Raw genomic sequence first — 20,698 nt, 5'->3', positions numbered from 1 at the left:
ATCAGAGCTAATTAACGCCATAAGAGATGAAAACATGATTCTGACCTTTTGGCTACACCTGCTGGCAGGAACTGGTATATTCCCAGTTTAGAGCGCCTCACATATCAAGATTACTGGTACATTTTTTCTGTTATGCACAAACGCAGTTGAATTTGTGAGAGAATGAGCAGAGTTATGTCCCGTGTTTGCCTACAAAGCTGTCGCTGGTGTGTGTGTGTGTGTGTGTGTGTGTGTGTGTGTGTGTGTGTGTGTGTGTATGAGCGAATGAGTTTTCGTCAAGCGTGTGTTTGTTGAATAAAAATAAGGCCGAAAACATGGACTTTGGTGGCTTTGGGGCTAAATCAGGCGTAGCATCAGTTGTTCCTCTCAATGTCATTGGTTGAGACTGTCACAAGGCAGAATAAGCATCCTTACTTACGGCAATTTATGTAGGATTTAAAAAATAAACGGTGGGAATATGTTGACAAAAATGTTTATTTTTAATGTGTTTATGTGATGCGGCAGCTAAATATAGAGTGACTCTCAATCGGGTAGTGAAGGGAGGTGACATATTTGTGGTTCTACCTGGAATAAAGAATCAGGAACTGAGGGACACGTGTCCCTTTGAAAGGACGTATCGACAACCAGCACCGCCGATCTCAAGGTTCTCAATCATTAACCGGGGGGGCACTCGAGCGCCCGTCACTGAGGGGCGGATCGGCCTCAGCGTGCCGTCCTCCTGGGCCCGTGCTTCACCCCTCCACCTTGTATCTGTTCCCACACAAACAAACAAATAAATAAACACAAGTTTAAACATGTAGAACCTCTGTGGAGGGAAAAGTAAAAAAAAAAAGGAGGCATTTTTCCTCCTTCATGTTATAAATGATTTGGCTGCAAATTATCCAAACATGAGGACATTTTGAGAGAAAATAAAAGGTTTGCATCTAAAAAAAAATGGTGCTTTTGTTCTTTGATTTCTATTTTAAGGAGGTTGTGATTTTATTGGAGTGTAGAAATGTGGGCCCGTGAGCGCTCCTGGATTCTTGGCTCCGGCCCTGCCCTTTGACACGGCAATAATCGGACCAACAGCACACTGAACATTCTGATTGGTTGTACAACATCACAGTAAAAAGTGGAACTAATTAGCTTGAAAATGCTGCCAAATTATCATTGTTTCCACGTTAGACCTGCGGGACCCCAAAAGACCCTCCAGCTGTGGTGCGGAACCCTTTTTTTCTCCCAAGCAGAGTTGGTTTCAGACGTTCAAGTTGAGAGTTGTGAACATGTTCATAATTAACATACGTGTCAATACCTCGTCTAACCTCAGACCAGCGGCGGACAACATGAACCACATGAGGAAAAATGTCTGTTTCACAACCGTCCCGTGACAGACCATGCTCAGGGTGGGGGCGGGGGGCGGGGGTGTGTGGTGTCACGTGACCCGGCTTTAAAAAAGAAGAGGCGCTCAGACAAACAGCACCAAAGCTCAACAGTTCAACATCAGCGCAGACCGTTCACCTGAAGGACAGAGGATGGACGCAGCTTACAAGAGGATCAACGGGACCCACAGCCCAGACGCAGGCACAGAAGAGCAAGGCACCGGGGTAAACCTCCACTTTATGAGCCTCAGAATGATGTTGCATGTGATTAGCACCACTTTATCCTCCAGGGCAAATTCTTCAAATGACTCTGCTTTTATCAAGATTGAAAGATATAAGAAAAAGAAGGAAAAGATGATGTGATGATTAAACCACTAATTCAACGTGTTTTCAAGGCAACATGAGTGAAAGAGATGTGATAACCAGAACATTCCAGGTACAATAGAAGCTGGCAGTGAATAGATGAGGGCAAACAGCTGACGTCACTCCAATGGGCAACAAAAAGCCTGCAAAATCTTCAAATATGTGTAAAATGTTAAAAACCAACAGCAGAATGGATGGAATTCGGGGGAGGGGGAAATATGAGGAGTCATGTGGTTGTAAAGATGGAAGACATTCCTTCACCTTTTTTATTCAGACAAGCACGAAGAAGAGACGCGAGTCTTCGTCTGTAAGATATTCGGCTCTTCTCCAGCGCACCTGCGTTTATCTGCTTCTCTTCCTCTGATTTGCCGCGAGCTTCAACAGAAGAATGCCTCCAGGCTTCCAGCTCTTAGAGGAGGCGTCACAGCTCTCAGCTACATTTCATGCCTTTTCTCCTCCATGTGGCTGTGATTTAGTGCAGACACAACACCGGATTGAAACCCAAACTGAACAACTGACACCAGGGACGGTCCTAATTCGGAATATGTGTGGTATAACCTCATACTTAATCATTAACAGTCATAAATCTGCATCAGCTGATGTTGACTGATGGAAGCTGTGTTTATGTGTAAGAAAGTTAAAGTTCCCCAGGAGTCATAACTCTGGCGTGTTCACGGTCCTGCAGCGAAGTGTTGATGGCTTTACTGGAAAGAATGAGAGGTGCAGCGTTGGACGAGAGGAGACCGTCAAGGGGCGGTCCTACAAGCAGGATTTGTGACATCACAAATGAAGTTCATGCATAATTTAGCAGCAAGCACGATGCCATGGTTTGACGCCTCCAGGGTCTTTCTCTGACTGTAGTGTAGTGGGGTTAGCGCGCAGCAGTTAGCTTGTCAAATTCATTTGCATATTCATTTTAATTTAAACTTTTTGAAGCAGCGAGAGGAACAGTCGTGTTTAGTTAGTCCTGAGCTTTCTGCAGTATATTTGTACGCCTGCAGATGAGAACCATCAGGTAATATGAGACTACACTCTCTGCCCCTTTGCTCTTCGACAGAGCTAGCGGGCTAGCAGCCGCCTACATGCTGGAAACGCAAAGATTAGGTACAGATTTTGATCGTAACCCAGGTCTGATTGGTTCTTTACGTGACTGCAGTTGTAAATACATGCAACAAACATAAATATATAACTAAGTTCCCCAAACAGAACATGGTTTCAAGGGTTATCATCACTGGAGCTGAGGTCAGCCCCGCCCACGATGATTGGGATTGGCTTACAGAGGCACGAACAGGTCATTTAGCAGAGAGAGGTTGTGTGGTTGAATTTGCATCCATTCAGCAACACTGCGAAGAAAGGATGAACAACTTTAAGAAGTAGTTTTGTTCTCATAGTTAGAGGGTGAAAACTTCATGTGTTGCACAAAAAAAGAGAATGAACAACATTCAAATATACAAAGTACACCAATCAGCATCAGCACAACAGCAGCACAACATCAGTACAACATCAGCACATCAGCACAACATCAGCACAACATCAGTACAACATCAGCACAACATCAGTACAACATCAGTACAACATCAGCACATCAGTACAACATCAGTACAACATCAGCACAACATCAGCACATCAGTACAACATCAGTACATCAGTACAACATCAGCACAACATCACTAAAACATCAGTACAACATCAGCACAACATCAGCACATCAGTACAACATCAGCACAACATCAGCTCACATCAGTACCACATCAGCACAACATCAGTACATCAGTACAACATCAGCACAACATCAGCACATCAGTACAACATCAGTACAACATCAGCACATCAGTACATCAGTACATCAGTACGACATCAGCACATCACTACAACCTCAGTACAACATCAGTACGACATCAGTACAACATCCGCACATCAGTACAACATCAGTACAACATCAGCACAACATCAGCTCACATCAGTACCACATCAGCACAACATCAGTACATCAGCACACATCAGCACAACATCAGCACACATCAGTACCACATCAGCACAACATCAGCACAACATCAGCACAACAGTACAACATCAGCACAACATCCGCACATCAGTACAACATCAGCACATCAGTACAACATCAGCACACATCAGCACACATCAGCACAACATCAGCACACATCAGTACCACATCAGCACAACATCAGCACATCAGTACAACATCAGCACATCAGTACAACATCAGCACAACATCAGCACACATCAGTACAACATCAGCACATCAGTCCAACATCAGCACATCAGTACAACATCAGCACATCAGTCCAACATCAGCACATCAGTACAACATCAGCACAACATCAGCACACATCAGTACAACATCAGCACATCAGTCCAACATCAGCACAACATCAGCACATCAGTCCAACATCAGCACATCAGTACAACATCAGCACATCAGTACAACATCAGCACAACATCAGCACACATCAGTACCACAGCACATCAGTACAACATCAGCACAACATCAGCACACATCAGTACCACATCAGCACATCAGTACAACATCAGCACAACATCAGCACACATCAGTACCACATCAGTACCACATCAGCACATCAGTACAACATCAGCACATCAGTACAACATCAGCACAACATCAGCACACATCAGTACCACATCAGCACAACATCAGCACATCAGTACAACATCAGCACAACATCAGCACACATCAGTACAGCATCACCACATCAGTACAACATCAGCACATCAGTACAACATCAGCACACATCAGTACCACATCAGCACAACATCAGTACACATCAGTACCACATCAGCACATCAGTACAACATCAGCACAACATCAGCACACATCAGTACAGCATCACCACATCAGTACAACATCAGCACATCAGTACAACATCAGCACATCAGTACAACATCAGCACACATCAGTACCACATCAGCACAACATCAGTACACATCAGTACAACATCAGCACAACATCAGCACACATCAGTACAGCATCACCACATCAGTACAACATCAGCACATCAGTACAACATCAGCACACATCAGTACCACATCAGCACACATCAGTACCACATCAGCACAACATCAGCACACATCAGCACAACATCAGCACATCAGTACAACATCAGCACAACATCAGCTCACATCAGTACCACATCAGCACAACATCAGTACATCAGTACAACATCAGCACAACATCAGCACATCAGTACAACATCAGTACAACATCAGCACATCAGTACATCAGTACATCAGTACGACATCAGCACATCACTACAACCTCAGTACAACATCAGTACGACATCAGTACAACATCCGCACATCAGTACAACATCAGCACAACATCAGCTCACATCAGTACCACATCAGCACAACATCAGTACATCAGCACACATCAGCACAACATCAGCACACATCAGTACCACATCAGCACAACATCAGCACAACATCAGCACAACAGTACAACATCAGCACAACATCCGCACATCAGTACAACATCAGCACATCAGTACAACATCAGCACACATCAGCACACATCAGCACAACATCAGCACACATCAGTACCACATCAGCACAACATCAGCACATCAGTACAACATCAGCACATCAGTACAACATCAGCACAACATCAGCACACATCAGTACAACATCAGCACATCAGTCCAACATCAGCACATCAGTACAACATCAGCACATCAGTCCAACATCAGCACATCAGTACAACATCAGCACAACATCAGCACACATCAGTACAACATCAGCACATCAGTCCAACATCAGCACAACATCAGCACATCAGTCCAACATCAGCACATCAGTACAACATCAGCACATCAGTACAACATCAGCACAACATCAGCACACATCAGTACCACAGCACATCAGTACAACATCAGCACAACATCAGCACACATCAGTACCACATCAGCACATCAGTACAACATCAGCACAACATCAGCACACATCAGTACCACATCAGTACCACATCAGCACATCAGTACAACATCAGCACATCAGTACAACATCAGCACAACATCAGCACACATCAGTACCACATCAGCACAACATCAGCACATCAGTACAACATCAGCACAACATCAGCACACATCAGTACAGCATCACCACATCAGTACAACATCAGCACATCAGTACAACATCAGCACACATCAGTACCACATCAGCACAACATCAGTACACATCAGTACCACATCAGCACATCAGTACAACATCAGCACAACATCAGCACACATCAGTACAGCATCACCACATCAGTACAACATCAGCACATCAGTACAACATCAGCACATCAGTACAACATCAGCACACATCAGTACCACATCAGCACAACATCAGTACACATCAGTACAACATCAGCACAACATCAGCACACATCAGTACAGCATCACCACATCAGTACAACATCAGCACATCAGTACAACATCAGCACACATCAGTACCACATCAGCACACATCAGTACCACATCAGCACAACATCAGCACACATCAGCACAACATCAGCACATCAGTACAACATCAGCACAACATCAGCTCACATCAGTACCACATCAGCACAACATCAGTACATCAGTACAACATCAGCACAACATCAGCACATCAGTACAACATCAGTACAACATCAGCACATCAGTACATCAGTACATCAGTACGACATCAGCACATCACTACAACCTCAGTACAACATCAGTACGACATCAGTACAACATCCGCACATCAGTACAACATCAGCACAACATCAGCTCACATCAGTACCACATCAGCACAACATCAGTACATCAGCACACATCAGCACAACATCAGCACACATCAGTACCACATCAGCACAACATCAGCACAACATCAGCACAACAGTACAACATCAGCACAACATCCGCACATCAGTACAACATCAGCACATCAGTACAACATCAGCACACATCAGCACACATCAGCACAACATCAGCACACATCAGTACCACATCAGCACAACATCAGCACATCAGTACAACATCAGCACATCAGTACAACATCAGCACAACATCAGCACACATCAGTACAACATCAGCACATCAGTCCAACATCAGCACATCAGTACAACATCAGCACATCAGTCCAACATCAGCACATCAGTACAACATCAGCACAACATCAGCACACATCAGTACAACATCAGCACATCAGTCCAACATCAGCACAACATCAGCACATCAGTCCAACATCAGCACATCAGTACAACATCAGCACATCAGTACAACATCAGCACAACATCAGCACACATCAGTACCACAGCACATCAGTACAACATCAGCACAACATCAGCACACATCAGTACCACATCAGCACATCAGTACAACATCAGCACAACATCAGCACACATCAGTACCACATCAGTACCACATCAGCACATCAGTACAACATCAGCACATCAGTACAACATCAGCACAACATCAGCACACATCAGTACCACATCAGCACAACATCAGCACATCAGTACAACATCAGCACAACATCAGCACACATCAGTACAGCATCACCACATCAGTACAACATCAGCACATCAGTACAACATCAGCACACATCAGTACCACATCAGCACAACATCAGTACACATCAGTACCACATCAGCACATCAGTACAACATCAGCACAACATCAGCACACATCAGTACAGCATCACCACATCAGTACAACATCAGCACATCAGTACAACATCAGCACATCAGTACAACATCAGCACACATCAGTACCACATCAGCACAACATCAGTACACATCAGTACAACATCAGCACAACATCAGCACACATCAGTACAGCATCACCACATCAGTACAACATCAGCACATCAGTACAACATCAGCACACATCAGTACCACATCAGCACACATCAGTACCACATCAGCACAACATCAGCACACATCAGTACCACATCAGCACAACATCAGCACATCAGTACAACATCAGCACAACATCAGCACACATCAGTACAGCATCACCACATCAGTACAACATCAGCACATCAGTACAACATCAGCACATCAGTACAACATCAGCACATCAGTACAACATCACCACATCAGTACAACATCAGCACATCAGTACAACATCAGCACAACATCAGTACAACATCAGCACATCAGTACAACATCAGTACAACATCAGCACAACATCAGTACAACATCAGCACATCAGTACAACATCAGTACCAGTGCAGTTTTTGCGCTGCACACAGAGGAGTTGGGTTTAAAATACTCGCTTTAGGAGCCAGAGGCAATAAAAGCATTTATTTCCTGCCTGAGCTGATATGCAAAACAAATCAAATTGGGAAGCTCCATTAACGTGTGCATGACTCAGCATTTATGTCCTGTCCTTTTTTTTTTCAGCGGAGGAGGCGCGGCTCCATGTACTTGGAGGAGGAGACCAGCAAGAAGTCGGAGGTGATCTCCTGCATCTTCTCCCTGAAGGAGGAGGTGGGGGCTCTCGCCAGGGCTCTGCGGCTCTTTGAGGTACATCGGTTTCAGCAGTTACAGCTCATTCAGGCAGAGTCCTGAATCTCTCGCGTTCTCACACAATTCTTAACATGTTTGGGATCCCTGGAGCACGTTAGAGGCCTCGCTCATCATCACACGTTTGGACCGAGAAACGTCTCACGAAAGAATCTGACGTGTGACCGAAGCCAAATGAAGTTCGGTGACTGCTGCCGTTAAAAGGTGGGCAGAGGCCGGAGGAATGTTAATTTACTGCCAGATGTTTTAGCTCAGTGAGGTGGTGCCTTTAAAAGATATTCAGTGTCAGTTTTCTTCAGTCGCTTTACAGAGTCATGAGTTTACATGAATGACCATGTTTGAGGACATTTGTTTACTAAAACAGATTTAAAACAATAATTTAAGAAATCCAACATCCTCGTATTCATGATGATTACATAATAGTGACTCAGCAAGCAGGGAGTGTTGCTGCAGCACTGGCTAACATTAGCCACAAGTTTGAAGAAGAGGGTTTAAATGTAATATCTAATGGATGTTTAATAATTACAAATAAAGTTCCAATAAAGTTAAAAGTTTACAGAGACACAAAGCTTTAACTGCAATATTTGGAGAATGTTTAGAGGATGTTGTTGAAAATTCTTATCTAAAATCTGCGCAACTCGACCGACATGTTTAGAATGTTTGATAAAACCTTACATTGAGGCTACATTAGCAAAGGTTAGTTAACTAACTGTTAACTAAGCATTACTCAAGCATAATTAAGCATTTATTACGACTCTTTGTGGCCCATAAGTCAGGAACATGTATACCTTAACTACACCGTCACCTAACCTCTAGCCATGAGTTAAGTAATGGTTAACTAAGCATTAACTCACCATTATTGACGTAACCTCATCATGAAGGATTACCATGGCATTAATTGTTTTTAAACACAAGGTTCCTCTTGGTTTAATTAAAAAAGTGTTTGCGCACAAGTTTCTGCATCATTTTTGTTTTTACTAAATTGCACGTTGGATACTGTTTCAATAATTGTTGCCTTTGATGTAAAAAAATGGCTAAATTGAGCTGCACAAGTGAGGGAGGAAGTCGTGAAAGTCATCTTGGTGTAAATATTGTGAGAGCGCAACATCCCGCGAGCAGGCGGACGAGGCGCTGCTTCAGGTCAGTCACGTCCCCGATGTTACTGATTAGCATTAAACAAATATGACCCACATGAGCTGCACATGAAGCTTCAGTTCTTGAGACGCTCAAATGTTGCAGCATTTGGATACAAAGTACAAAATCTGAAAGTGTTTACAACTTTGTAACAGCTTCTTTTTTCTTTTCTTTTTTTTTGTTCTCGGCCTTTCGTGGCCTTTAAGAGAAAGAAACCAAGTACACGGATCTTATCTCAGAGGTTCGTTAATCAGTGGCGCGCAAACAAGACCGGGGTTTCTTTGATCCACTGAGATCCACTGACCCACCTGCACGCTTCCAGCTTGACCTCTAGCCCCCCGCCCCAAAAAAGAGCAGCAGCTCACGGACGTGGATAGCAACCGAGTACGCAGTACTTTAGTCCAATGTTTGCTTCTTCATTTTCTCTCTTTCCCCTTCCCCTGCATTTCAAGTTGTTGTTAAAAGTCACTCTGGGTATTTGAAGTTTTGGTACAAACGTATGATCAGTTTATAAAGCACGGTTAGAGGACCTGCAACAATTGTCACTACCTGGAGACAATAAAGAGGTCAAATCCAGACTGCAAAGTCAAAGAAATGGAACAAAATTGCAGTGGTAAACGTCAACCAATGTCAGACTATCATGTAACAAAAGGTGCTTGGATTTCTAATTGATATACAGCTCATTTTTGGCATGCATTGCTTATTTTAGTAGTGGATGCCTTTTGTTGACTTCTCTGTCATCGATCGAACCTGCCTGTTTGTGCACGTACTGTGTGGTGAGGTAAACACTGATTGCTTCAACTTCAGACACATCAAGGTTGGAGTCTGCTCGTCGTTTTGCAGGTGAAACCCAAAGTAGGTCCCCCAAATATTTGGAGAGGAAAAAAGTCAAAAAATCAAGAAAAAAAAATCCCAAAATGCAAATTTAGGGGGGAAAAATATTAAGGGGAATTCTTCTCTTATTTTTGTATCATATGTTGGTAATCAATACTCATCATGGGCCAAATGTTGCTCTGCACACGCACCAGTAAACATCAGGATCCTCCATGAACCTATGAGCTCCGACTCTCCCGATCCTCCCCCTGCACCACCCCTCCTACTGCTCCTATCATCGCTCCTGCTTTGCTATAAAACGGGTCAAATGACCCCCCGACACCATCAACACGCCCCTCTTTCCCCGTCGGTTCCCCTCGGGGTACACTAAGGGTTTTAAAACACACCTTTGGAGACAATTCTGCACACATCTTCCCCGGTTTGTGACCAAACGCTGACGAGGCCTGGGGAGCCATGTGGTAATGTTTATGTGAGCAGCGTCTATCACGCGAACATCTAATCTTCATGTTTCATTCAGAAACACGGTTTAATCCTGGGGCTGCCGCGCATGTGACACGGCAGCGTGGTTTTCATGTGACGAGTCAGATCCACGGGGGCGACCTTGACCTCACACCTCAGCCGGAGCAGCTCCTGCTTTATGTCACCTGCTGTTCAACACGTAGGGAGAGCTCGGACGGGTACGGAAATCTGGCAAAATGACCCCCGAATTAGGATTTAGGGGTGTTATGTTAAGCTGGAGCCACCAATAACTAGGTCGGTTTACTGAACAGCATTATTCTTTGCAAAAAACTGCATAATTAAAACACAAATCCCTGTTTCTATGACTTCCTTGGCTTTATTTGATCTAAAATCAGCCAAGCACATGATTTATCTCCCGAAGTTTAAAATCTCTGACTCCATCTAGACTAGTTGTACTTTATGACGGATGTGGATTTAAAACCTGTCCCGTCTCTATTATAAACTTCATCAATGGATTTATCCGTCAGATTCCAGAACAGGTCTGGGACATTTTCCAGTGTAAACCATCGATAGTTTTTCTTCTTTGAAATGCACGCAAAGCCCCAGTAAATCTGCAGTGACAGCAGGGAATCTCTGGTTCTTTCAGCTGCTGGTTGTGAGGGATGCAGGACCACATGGCCTTTAAAACGCTGAGAGAAACACAATAGGATCCAGATGGGAGAGAATGTGGAGGCCCGCTGCTCACGCCCTCCTCTGGATTTGGCCTATAGTAACAGGAGAACAACATACTCCCTCTTCCTCCCCAAAAATTGTATGAAAATAAAAAAGAAAACAACAATACATTTTTGTTCGTAATTACCACTTAAGGCGCCATCCCCTAAAAGGCCTCCCAGCATTTTGGATATTTGAAAGAAGAAAAAAACATCCCGAGATTGTTTGTGTTCCAGAGAAATGCCATCGGGGTTTGATGATATTGCATTTCACATCCTGAATGCCCCAGAAGGTCATGGAAGTCACTGCTTTAATGACCACTTGATGCCCTCTAGTGGTCAAACAAAGGCCGTGCCATGGTTTTGTTATCTTATATGCATGATTTTGTGCCTCTCAAAGTTCTTCTTCAGATGAACAAGCAAAGATAATCTCACCGGTCTCGTTTTCTTCTTCTTCATTTCTTTCTTCGCTCTGCAGGAGAAGGGAATCAACCTGACCCACATCGAGTCTCGTCCATCTCGGAACAACAAAGACCAGTATGAGTTCTTCATCAACGTGGACTCCTCTTGCTCCCAGGCCTTGGATGAGGTCATTGACGGGCTGCGTACACAGATCAGCGGCCACGTGCATGAGCTGTCACGTAACAAACAGAAGGACACAGGTGAGGACAACTACAAAATCAGGAATCCTCCTCATGAGAACAATACACGCTTGTAATGCTGCCTGAACACAATATGAGACCGATATGAGGCTACTATGAGGCTAATATGATGCTAATATGAGGCCTCTATGAGGCTAATATGATGCTAATAGGAGGCTTCTATGAGGCTAAAATGATGCTAATAGGAGGCTAATATGAGGCTAATATGATGCTAATATGAGGCTACTATGAGGCTAATATGATGCTAATAGGAGGCTACTATGAGGCTAATATGAGGCCTCTATGAGGCTAATATGATGCTAATATGAGGCTAATATGAGGCTTCTATGAGGCTAATATGATGCTAATAGGCTTCTATGAGGCTAATATGATGCTAATATGAGGCTAATATGAGGCTACTATGAGGCTTCTATGAGGCTAATATGATGCTAATAGGAGGCTTCTATGAGGCTAATATGATGCTAATAGGAGGCTTCTATGAGGCTAAAATGATGCTAATAGGAGGCTAATATGAGGCTAATATGATGCTAATATGAGGCTACTATGAGGCTAATATGATGCTAATAGGAGGCTACTATGAGGCTAATATGAGGCTAATAGGAGGCTAACATGATGCTACTATGAGGTTAATATGAGGTTGAGTGTAAATAGATCCAAAATATGATCTTAATGAACAAATCTGGTCAGTGTTTTGTTATTAAATTCAGATACTAGATCCTTTAATTCCCCTAATTTTATTTATATGTTTGAAATCTTAATTTTGACATTAACTTGATTAAGAAAACATTCAAGCCTTTTACAAGTTTCATCAACTTAAAAACTTAACATATTGAAAATGGCAAAAATGAGGCGAAGAAAAACAGGTCCAACAAACATATTAGGGTACTTCAGGCCCTAATAATTGCTGAGCTCCCATGAAACTTCATCTCAGAAAGGTTTTTCTTTGTTTCTGTGGAGGATTTTTTTTTCCTCCCCTCATGTGCGTATTTTGGGACGTACGCACAATTGCTCATTGTCAAAACAAAAGATTTAAACTCCAAAAGACTTTGTTGACAAAAGTGAGAAGAAAATGAGAAACAAACTTAAATTTAAACTTACTCTTAACTTACACTGGACTTACTGTACCTAACTGTTGTCCTATGGATGAGAAGTGCATCACACAGTACAACTAAGTTCTAGGAATCCTCCCGACAACAAAAATAATTTCAAAAAATTATACATACCTGGAAATGCTGCATCATGGTTGTATGCATCAGTGGACCGTAACTTTCAGTGACCTTACATCCATCCATCCATCCATTTTCTACCTCTTACCCTGTTAAGGGTGGTGGGGGGGGAGCCTATCCCAGCAGCCTTCAGGTGACAGGCGGGGTTCACCCTGGACAGGTCACCAGTCCATGGCAGGGCCAACACATAGAGACAGACAACCATTGGCTCTCCCAGCCACGCCTACGGTCAATTTAGAGTCTGGATTAACCTGGTCCCCTCTTGATGTCTTTGGACTGTGGAGGAAGCTGGAGTACCAGAGAGAACCCAGCAGGAACAGGGAACTCGAACCCAGAACCTTCTTGCTGTGAGGGGACTGCTGACCACTGCACCTCTGTGCTGCCCTTTCAGTGACCTCTGACTGCTGAAAGAATTTTCACTTCATACTCGAGTCTAAGTGAACATTTGTGCCAAATCTGAAGAAATTCTTGGTGTTCCAGTGACATTGAAATGGACCGAAGGACAAAATGAAATAAAATAATGCCGCAGGTCTGGATAGGACGAAAACTGCATCACCATGAACTGCCTAACAACCCTGGAGAGTTACGTGAAGGCTCAGCACAAAGAAACCAAGATCAAGTTCCATCAACTGAGACTCGACCAACACGGTTTTCTTTGACTGAAATGACAAAATATGATGAGGCAGCACCAAGACTAAATGAATAAGTAGCTTCCAAAATTACTACTACAGAAGAATCAAATACACGCCACAGCTGAAACGGTGCATTCATCACGAGTGCGGGGTCTTTATGAGCCAGCGTCGCCGGGGAGACTCATGGCTCATGGCCCAAATCTCGACCCCTTTATTAGTTGTTTCCAGGATGACATTAGTTTAGCTACTGAGGACCAACAGGCCTCTCAGGAACAGAGGAGCTCTGTGTCCCTGTCCCAGACTAACACCTCCCAGCAGAGCAAGCCAAGGTCACAGCAGGCTGAGACAGACAGGGCCACCATGGCTCCTCCTTTGACCTCGGCAAAGACACTGTGGTCTAGTGGTCAGGGCCAAGTGGACCAGCGGATATTTACGTCCTGTTGTGGAGACAGCCTGTTTATAGAGGAGCCTGGCTGGGGTCCATTGTCTTCCTGGGGGCCTCGGGGTGGACCACACTGCACAAATGTAGATTAATGATCAGGCCTCGGTGTTTTTGAGCACCATAAATCCACATGAAGCAGCAGATGCCCTCGGTGCACTGTTCTGCTGAGCGTCAACATGCCACGGCGAGAAAATGTCATTGAGGCAAAACACCGTCTTCATCATCATCATCATCATCATCAATATTAATTTGTTCATTCGCACCAGTCAAGCATGACATGATATTGTGAGTACAACCAATGATTGTTCTCTTTCATGCTCCATCTGTTGGTTTATCTCCAAACCATGAAGGTAATTTTGGAACAAGTACTTAACTTTTTGTGATTCGGATCAAAGACCAAATTGTAGAAGCATTACATGAACATTTTTTAGAAGATAATTGTTTGGCTTTGCCATGACAACTAGAACTCATCCACGTTCCTCCTCCGGCTGGCGAACGTTAAACCGGGAGAGGGAAATCTTTGATGGAATTGGCGTAGCTTCTGAATTTAGACAAAAGCGAGGAAAAAAAGAGCGAGGTGCCGGAGATTTGACTTGAACTTCTGACCGAAGATTTGAGAACTGACTCGGACTTTCAAGAAGAGACGCGTCCCTCCCTGAGCCAAGCAGCCTCCTTGGTACGAGCTCTCCATTTCCCAGTTTTATCGCGTTTCGGTACCCAAAATTATGTCTTCAGACATTTTTCGTTTTTCAAACCAAAAGGTACAAATCACAAAATAAAAATAACAACTATACATTCTTGAAAAGTAGCAAATATTGGGACAAGGTCATTTTTCCATTTGTTCCCTGAAAACTGCGTAAAGATTGATGTCACTTTAAAAACCTGAATGCCATTGATTTAAAAAAAACAAAACAAAACTGTCATCACTCTCCAGTTCCATGGTTCCCCAATGACATCCAGGACCTGGACCGCTTTGCCAACCAGATCCTCAGCTATGGCTCCGAGCTGGATGCTGATCACCCGGTAAGGACTGACTCATCTGGCTCTGTCTTTTTTGCAACATCCTGCCCCTGCATGTGTGTGTGTGTGTGTGTGTGTGTGTGTGTGTGTGTGTGTGTTTGTGTTTGTGCGTGATTTTTTTATGAATGCGCGTCCGCTTACGCCCACGTGTCTTATGAAAGACGGACCTGCGGAGATGACAGGCCGCACTCAGCCGTCTATTCTAATGGAAACTATCTAGGCAACACAAATTGATGTCATTGCTTTAATTGAGCCCCTATAATTATAGATAATTGCTCCCTTTTGCCACCGCCATTAAAGCGAAATGTATTCATCATAAACTGCAAAAAACACTCTACAAAGGCTTCATTTGAATATGTATCTGCATGCTCTTATTAGAGACGGAGTGCATAATGCTGTCAAAGGCCACAGGGTTGAGCCTTAGCAGAGGATTTCCTCGCTTTGATTTAGCTGCAAGTGGCGATGAGATCTAACATGGTTTGCCTTTGTGTGTGTGTGTGTGTGTGTGTGTGTGTGTGTGTGTGTGTGTGTGTGTGTGTGTGTGTGTGTGTGTGTGTGTGTGTGTGTGTCCAGGGCTTCACAGATCCAGTCTACAGGGCCCGCAGGAAGGAGTTCGCTGACATCGCCTACAACTACAGACAGTAATGACTCCTCTACATGTTTATTTTTCAAACGCGAGGGGGCAAACACAACTCTGCTTGCGTGTTTATTCCAGCTAATTTATTTTCTTGCTTTGCCTTGAAAATTATCATAAACATATGAGGAGAAATTACAGGGAGCCAGTGGTGTATTTAAAGGAGCTTTGTGTGTATAATTGAGAAGTGTTATTCACAGACAAAGCTTGACAAAGAGCTCCAAACCCAGTCAAATACCCACTGAGGTTCCGTAAATTTACGTAACCATCCAGTACTGCGATGGTGGCAGAGGGAGAACTTTCGGTCTCCTGCCCAGATTTATTGTACAAAAACTAAAATAAGGCTTTGTTCAGACTGCAGGCAAATCCAACTGGTTACTAAAATCAGGATGATTTCTGTCCACACTGTTAGACATCGCTGATCTATCTACTTGACACAAACTTAAAGTGTCCGTTTCCATGGAGAAGCAGACGACAAGTAACGCAAAATCACTCTGAAGGAGCACTGCAGCACTCAGAGCATCCAGGCTGAGTTCAGGCCATGTTCAAACGGCCAGTCGAAACCAGATGTTTTGTACACCCTTGTTGGCAAAATGAACGGCCAAAAACCACATGAAAACTGTTTTTTGGGATCACGATCCAAACATTTAGAGGTGGTCTGGAATTGGATCCAGGTCAGATTAGTTGAGATGCATCTCAGTCTGAACGCTCAAGCAGGACTTAAAAGCATCTTTTGCATCCTTCCCAACCTGTCTCTCCACAGATAATGGCCGCCCTTCCTTTGTGTCCTATCACATCGAACAAAATGTTGAAGTATATTAAGCCACGGCGAACCAGTGACACCATTTCAGGCATCTAACTTAAATTCCACTGTCTGAGATATGAGAACCAAGAACAACAACATAGTAGATAGTAACAAGTTACCACTGCTAATGGAGTTGTGTGTTTGTGCCAGCGGCCAGACCATCCCCAGGGTGGAGTACACCGAGGAGGAAAAAGTGACATGGGGCACTGTGTTTAAGGAGCTGAAGACTCTGTATCCGACTCACGCCTGCCATGAGCACAACCGGGTTTTTCCCCTGCTGGAGAAATACTGTGGCTACAGGCAGGACAACATCCCACAACTGGAGGATGTCTCCCGCTTCCTGCAGTGTGAGTTCTAACCTGCCATCCTCATCTAGTTTTTAGAATCTCAAGAATATTATTACACAAGGGGAAATACACATACCCCCTTTCTTGGAAGGAATCAGCTGAGGAGCCTGATTCCAGTGGTGAAAACATAAGGTTTCAGCTGGTGGTTAGGTTAGCTTAGCTGAGCGTAAATCCCTAGGGAAGTTCAGAAACAGCTAGCCTGAAGCTCTGAATAGTCTTAGCTTAGCTTAGCGTAGCATAAAAGCCATGTGCAGGTTGAGAACAGTGAGCCTGAAGCTGCAGCTGATGGTTTGGTTAGCTTAGCATAGAATAAAGGCCAGGGTCAGTTGGGAACAGCTATCTTGGCCTGAACCTGTACATTTTCTTGATGTATTTTAACATCACAAATTCTGGAGAAGCTGCTGTAGTCATGTGTAAATGAGGCTACCTTTAAATGTGTAGTAGGGTGGAACGTTTAGCCTAGTTGTGTCACCCCCCTCCCCATCCCTGTAAGTGGTCTTATTCAACACAATCATGGACTCACCCTCCTCCCTCTCTGCCACCTGCTGCAGCGTGCACTGGCTTCCGGCTTCGGCCAGTGGCCGGCCTGCTCTCGTCCCGGGATTTCCTTGCTGGACTCGCCTTCCGTGTCTTCCATTCCACACAGTACATTCGCCACGGCTCCAAGCCCACCTACACACCTGAGCCGTGAGTGTTGAACATCTGAGCTCAGTCGATGGAAGACGGAGAAACGTATCAAGAGCAGAAGCTAAAGTTAGATTTTCTATTATAGGGACATCTGCCATGAGCTCCTGGGTCACGTTCCTCTGTTTGCTGACCATAGTTTTGCCCAGTTCTCACAGGTACCTATAATCTGCCAATAGAGATTAAATATAGCTGTATTTTATGGTGATATGGAGCATTTCTGTGCTTATGTAACTTATTTTGCTGTAAAAGCATCAGTAACATGATTCCACTCTGGTTAGGAAATTGGTCTGGCTTCCCTTGGTGCCCCTGACGAGTACATTGAGAAACTTGCTACTGTAAGTACAAGAGGACAATAATACTGGAAAAACTAATTAACACCGCACCCCTTCGAATCCTGGATGATTTCCTTCATCTGGGTTGTATGTATTCAGGATGATATCCTTTTATGATGGAACTTAACTAAACTGGAAGAGATGTGTGTAAATATTTTTTGTTCAGGACGACATGTTCAGGGGTTTTTGTAGTCTTGGCCAGGTTTCTCCGGATCCCCGGACCAAACAAACTTGTAGTTTTCTGTGTTTACTGGAGTCAGAATCGTAAATGTATGAACTTCTGTCTGTTCGCAGGTTTATTGGTTCACTGTGGAGTTTGGACTTTGTAAGCAGGGCTCTGAGATCAAAGCCTACGGAGCTGGCTTGCTTTCATCGTTCGGAGAGCTGAAGGTAAGCTGTGGGGTGTGGGGGGGCAGCACCTGGGTCATAGACGAACATCAGTCCTAGCAAACATGGACCCCTCCAGCCGTTAGCTTTGGCCTGCCTCCTGCTGCTGGTCTTATAACACACTGACCTTGTTGCAAAACCGCCGGCAGTGGGTCAGTGGTCCATTCAGAATCGGGTTTAATGTGTCACTGGGGGAGTCAGGCTGGCTCGCCGGCCCGGTGGGATGTGGGTAAAGTGGTTCACTGGGTGAGTGAGGGGCAGCGGGAGGATGGATGAGCAGCGGCAGGTCACTATCGATGTCGCAAGATACATCAGCAGAGGATGTGCGCTCGGCCGGGTCTAGCAGAGCCCTGAATACTACACTTCCTGTTTAGTGACAGGAATACTCATTGAGAAGCATATGTGGACAGAAAACAGAGTAAATACACAACATTTATACTGCTGTCTTCTAGTACTGCCTGACAGACAAACCTAAACTCCTGCCCTTCGACCCGGAGAAAACCAGCCTCCAGAAGTACCCGATCACAGAGTACCAGCCTGTTTACTTCATTGCTGAGAGCTTTGAGGATGCTAAAGAGAAAGTGAGGTATGAAACGGGATCTTTCTAACTCAAGAGTCTCATGAGTTCGCCAGTTTTTGGGGGTTTTTTGGTCACAAACTTGTTGAGCGTCAGTGTCTCTCCGTCTGCAGGAAATTTGCTGGAACAATCCCCCGGCCCTTCACCGTGCGCTACAACGCTTACACCCAGAGCATCGAGGTGCTGGATAACACCCAGCAGCTCAGCAACCTGGCGGACAGCATCAACAGTACGTTCCGCTATCACGCCGGCGTCTGGCTTTGAGTTTGCGTGCGGAACCTAGGTTTCGCGGTGATACATATTTGCGCGTCATCTGCATACACGTCAAATGAAACCATCAAATTTGGGTTAAATTCACTCACCAGGTAAAGATGAAAGTAAATGCTGGTTAGTTTTCTCGCCATTAAATACCTGAATATGAAATTGTATTTGACAAAAGTCTAAATCTTGCCTCTCATGTATGCAGGCAGCGACTGGTAACACACTGATACGCTCTTAAACGCCACAATGAGGTTAAATCTATCAGTTATTAACAGGAAAAGCACAAACATTCTGGAATGCACCATTGGTTTGGAGGCACAAACCTTTAGTGTTCTATTCATTTTTATTATTTTTGATTTTACCGTCACTTTATCACAGTACTTCCATATCCAGTATCTGGTGGAAGGACTGCTGCAATGAAAAGACGCAGTGCCGTAAGCTGACCTTCAAGGCTTCAGCAGCCAGGAATCGAACTGACTTGTTCCGTCCTGTGAATTTTATGATTATCTGAATTCGCTGTTTTTTGTTGTTGTTTTTTTTTAAACGTTTTCTTTAATCCTCCTCTTCCAGGTGAACTGGGGAAATTGTGCGAAGCCCTGCGGAGGCTGGAGTGACGCCGCTACTGAGCGGGAGCTTCACTCGTGGACCGAGGACATGTTTTATACGCTTGCAAAAGTGCTCCCTTTGTATGAACACAACCATGCAAGTCAAATAGACATTGATGTTATGAGTAGATTCCAATGAGTAGCAAACAATTTATGTGTATTTCTAGTCAAGTGAATAAAAGTGTAGCCTGTTACTAGCTGATGATGGGAAGAATGTTGACACCCAAAACTGTTCCTGCCAATATCATAGCACTATACATGTCCTTGGCATGTTTTCATTTCTCCAGATTTTCAGATGAATTTGTCAATCAAAATCCCCTCACTTTTGCTGCCAGTGTCATGAAAAACAAGTGCATTCTTCTTTCTTTTCTCTTTTTTTTTAGCTCCTTGTGTATGCATGAGATGTTTGAACAAATGAGACAAATAAAACAGACGATACGTGACATTTCTGTTCTTTTCTTCTCATTTTCTGCTGAACTCACACGTTATGATGACACAAAATGAACTCTGAACATTTTTTTTAATCATAGTTGTGGAATATGTTCCAGTTTATTTGTTTTAATTACATTTTTTACATTTTTTTAACATGTCAAAATGTAAGATTAAGGTTAAAGTACTGTTGAAGTCTGATTATTCAATATTACATCTTCAAGCAGGCTCAGTTTGTATACCTATTATTGTAATGATGCATTTATTCTCACTATATAGC

General features: G+C 43.9%; 1 protein-coding gene across 1 annotated transcript; it reads left to right on the top strand.

The window, feature by feature from the left end:
* Nucleotides 1-1,427: 1,427 nt before the first annotated feature.
* Nucleotides 1,428-20,432, top strand: pah (phenylalanine hydroxylase). Its single transcript, XM_086201800.1, has 13 exons — nucleotides 1,428-1,583; nucleotides 8,113-8,235; nucleotides 11,851-12,034; nucleotides 15,269-15,357; nucleotides 15,928-15,995; nucleotides 16,944-17,140; nucleotides 17,692-17,827; nucleotides 17,913-17,982; nucleotides 18,106-18,162; nucleotides 18,454-18,549; nucleotides 18,999-19,132; nucleotides 19,237-19,352; nucleotides 19,955-20,432. The coding sequence occupies exons 1-13, from the start codon at nucleotides 1,512-1,514 to the stop codon at nucleotides 19,996-19,998; spliced, it is 1,386 nt and encodes a 461-aa protein (XP_086057926.1). The 5' UTR covers nucleotides 1,428-1,511; the 3' UTR covers nucleotides 19,999-20,432.
* The last annotated feature ends 266 nt before the right edge of the window (nucleotides 20,433-20,698 follow it).

This window comes from Aulostomus chinensis, chromosome 4, assembly GCF_037954235.1.
Source record: "Aulostomus chinensis isolate RoL2024-O1b breed Wild chromosome 4, RoL_Achi_v1.0, whole genome shotgun sequence".
NCBI lineage: Eukaryota > Metazoa > Chordata > Actinopteri > Syngnathiformes > Aulostomidae > Aulostomus > Aulostomus chinensis.
Note: the sequence above shows the minus strand (reverse complement) of the source record. Positions and strands in the feature narration are given on the sequence as shown.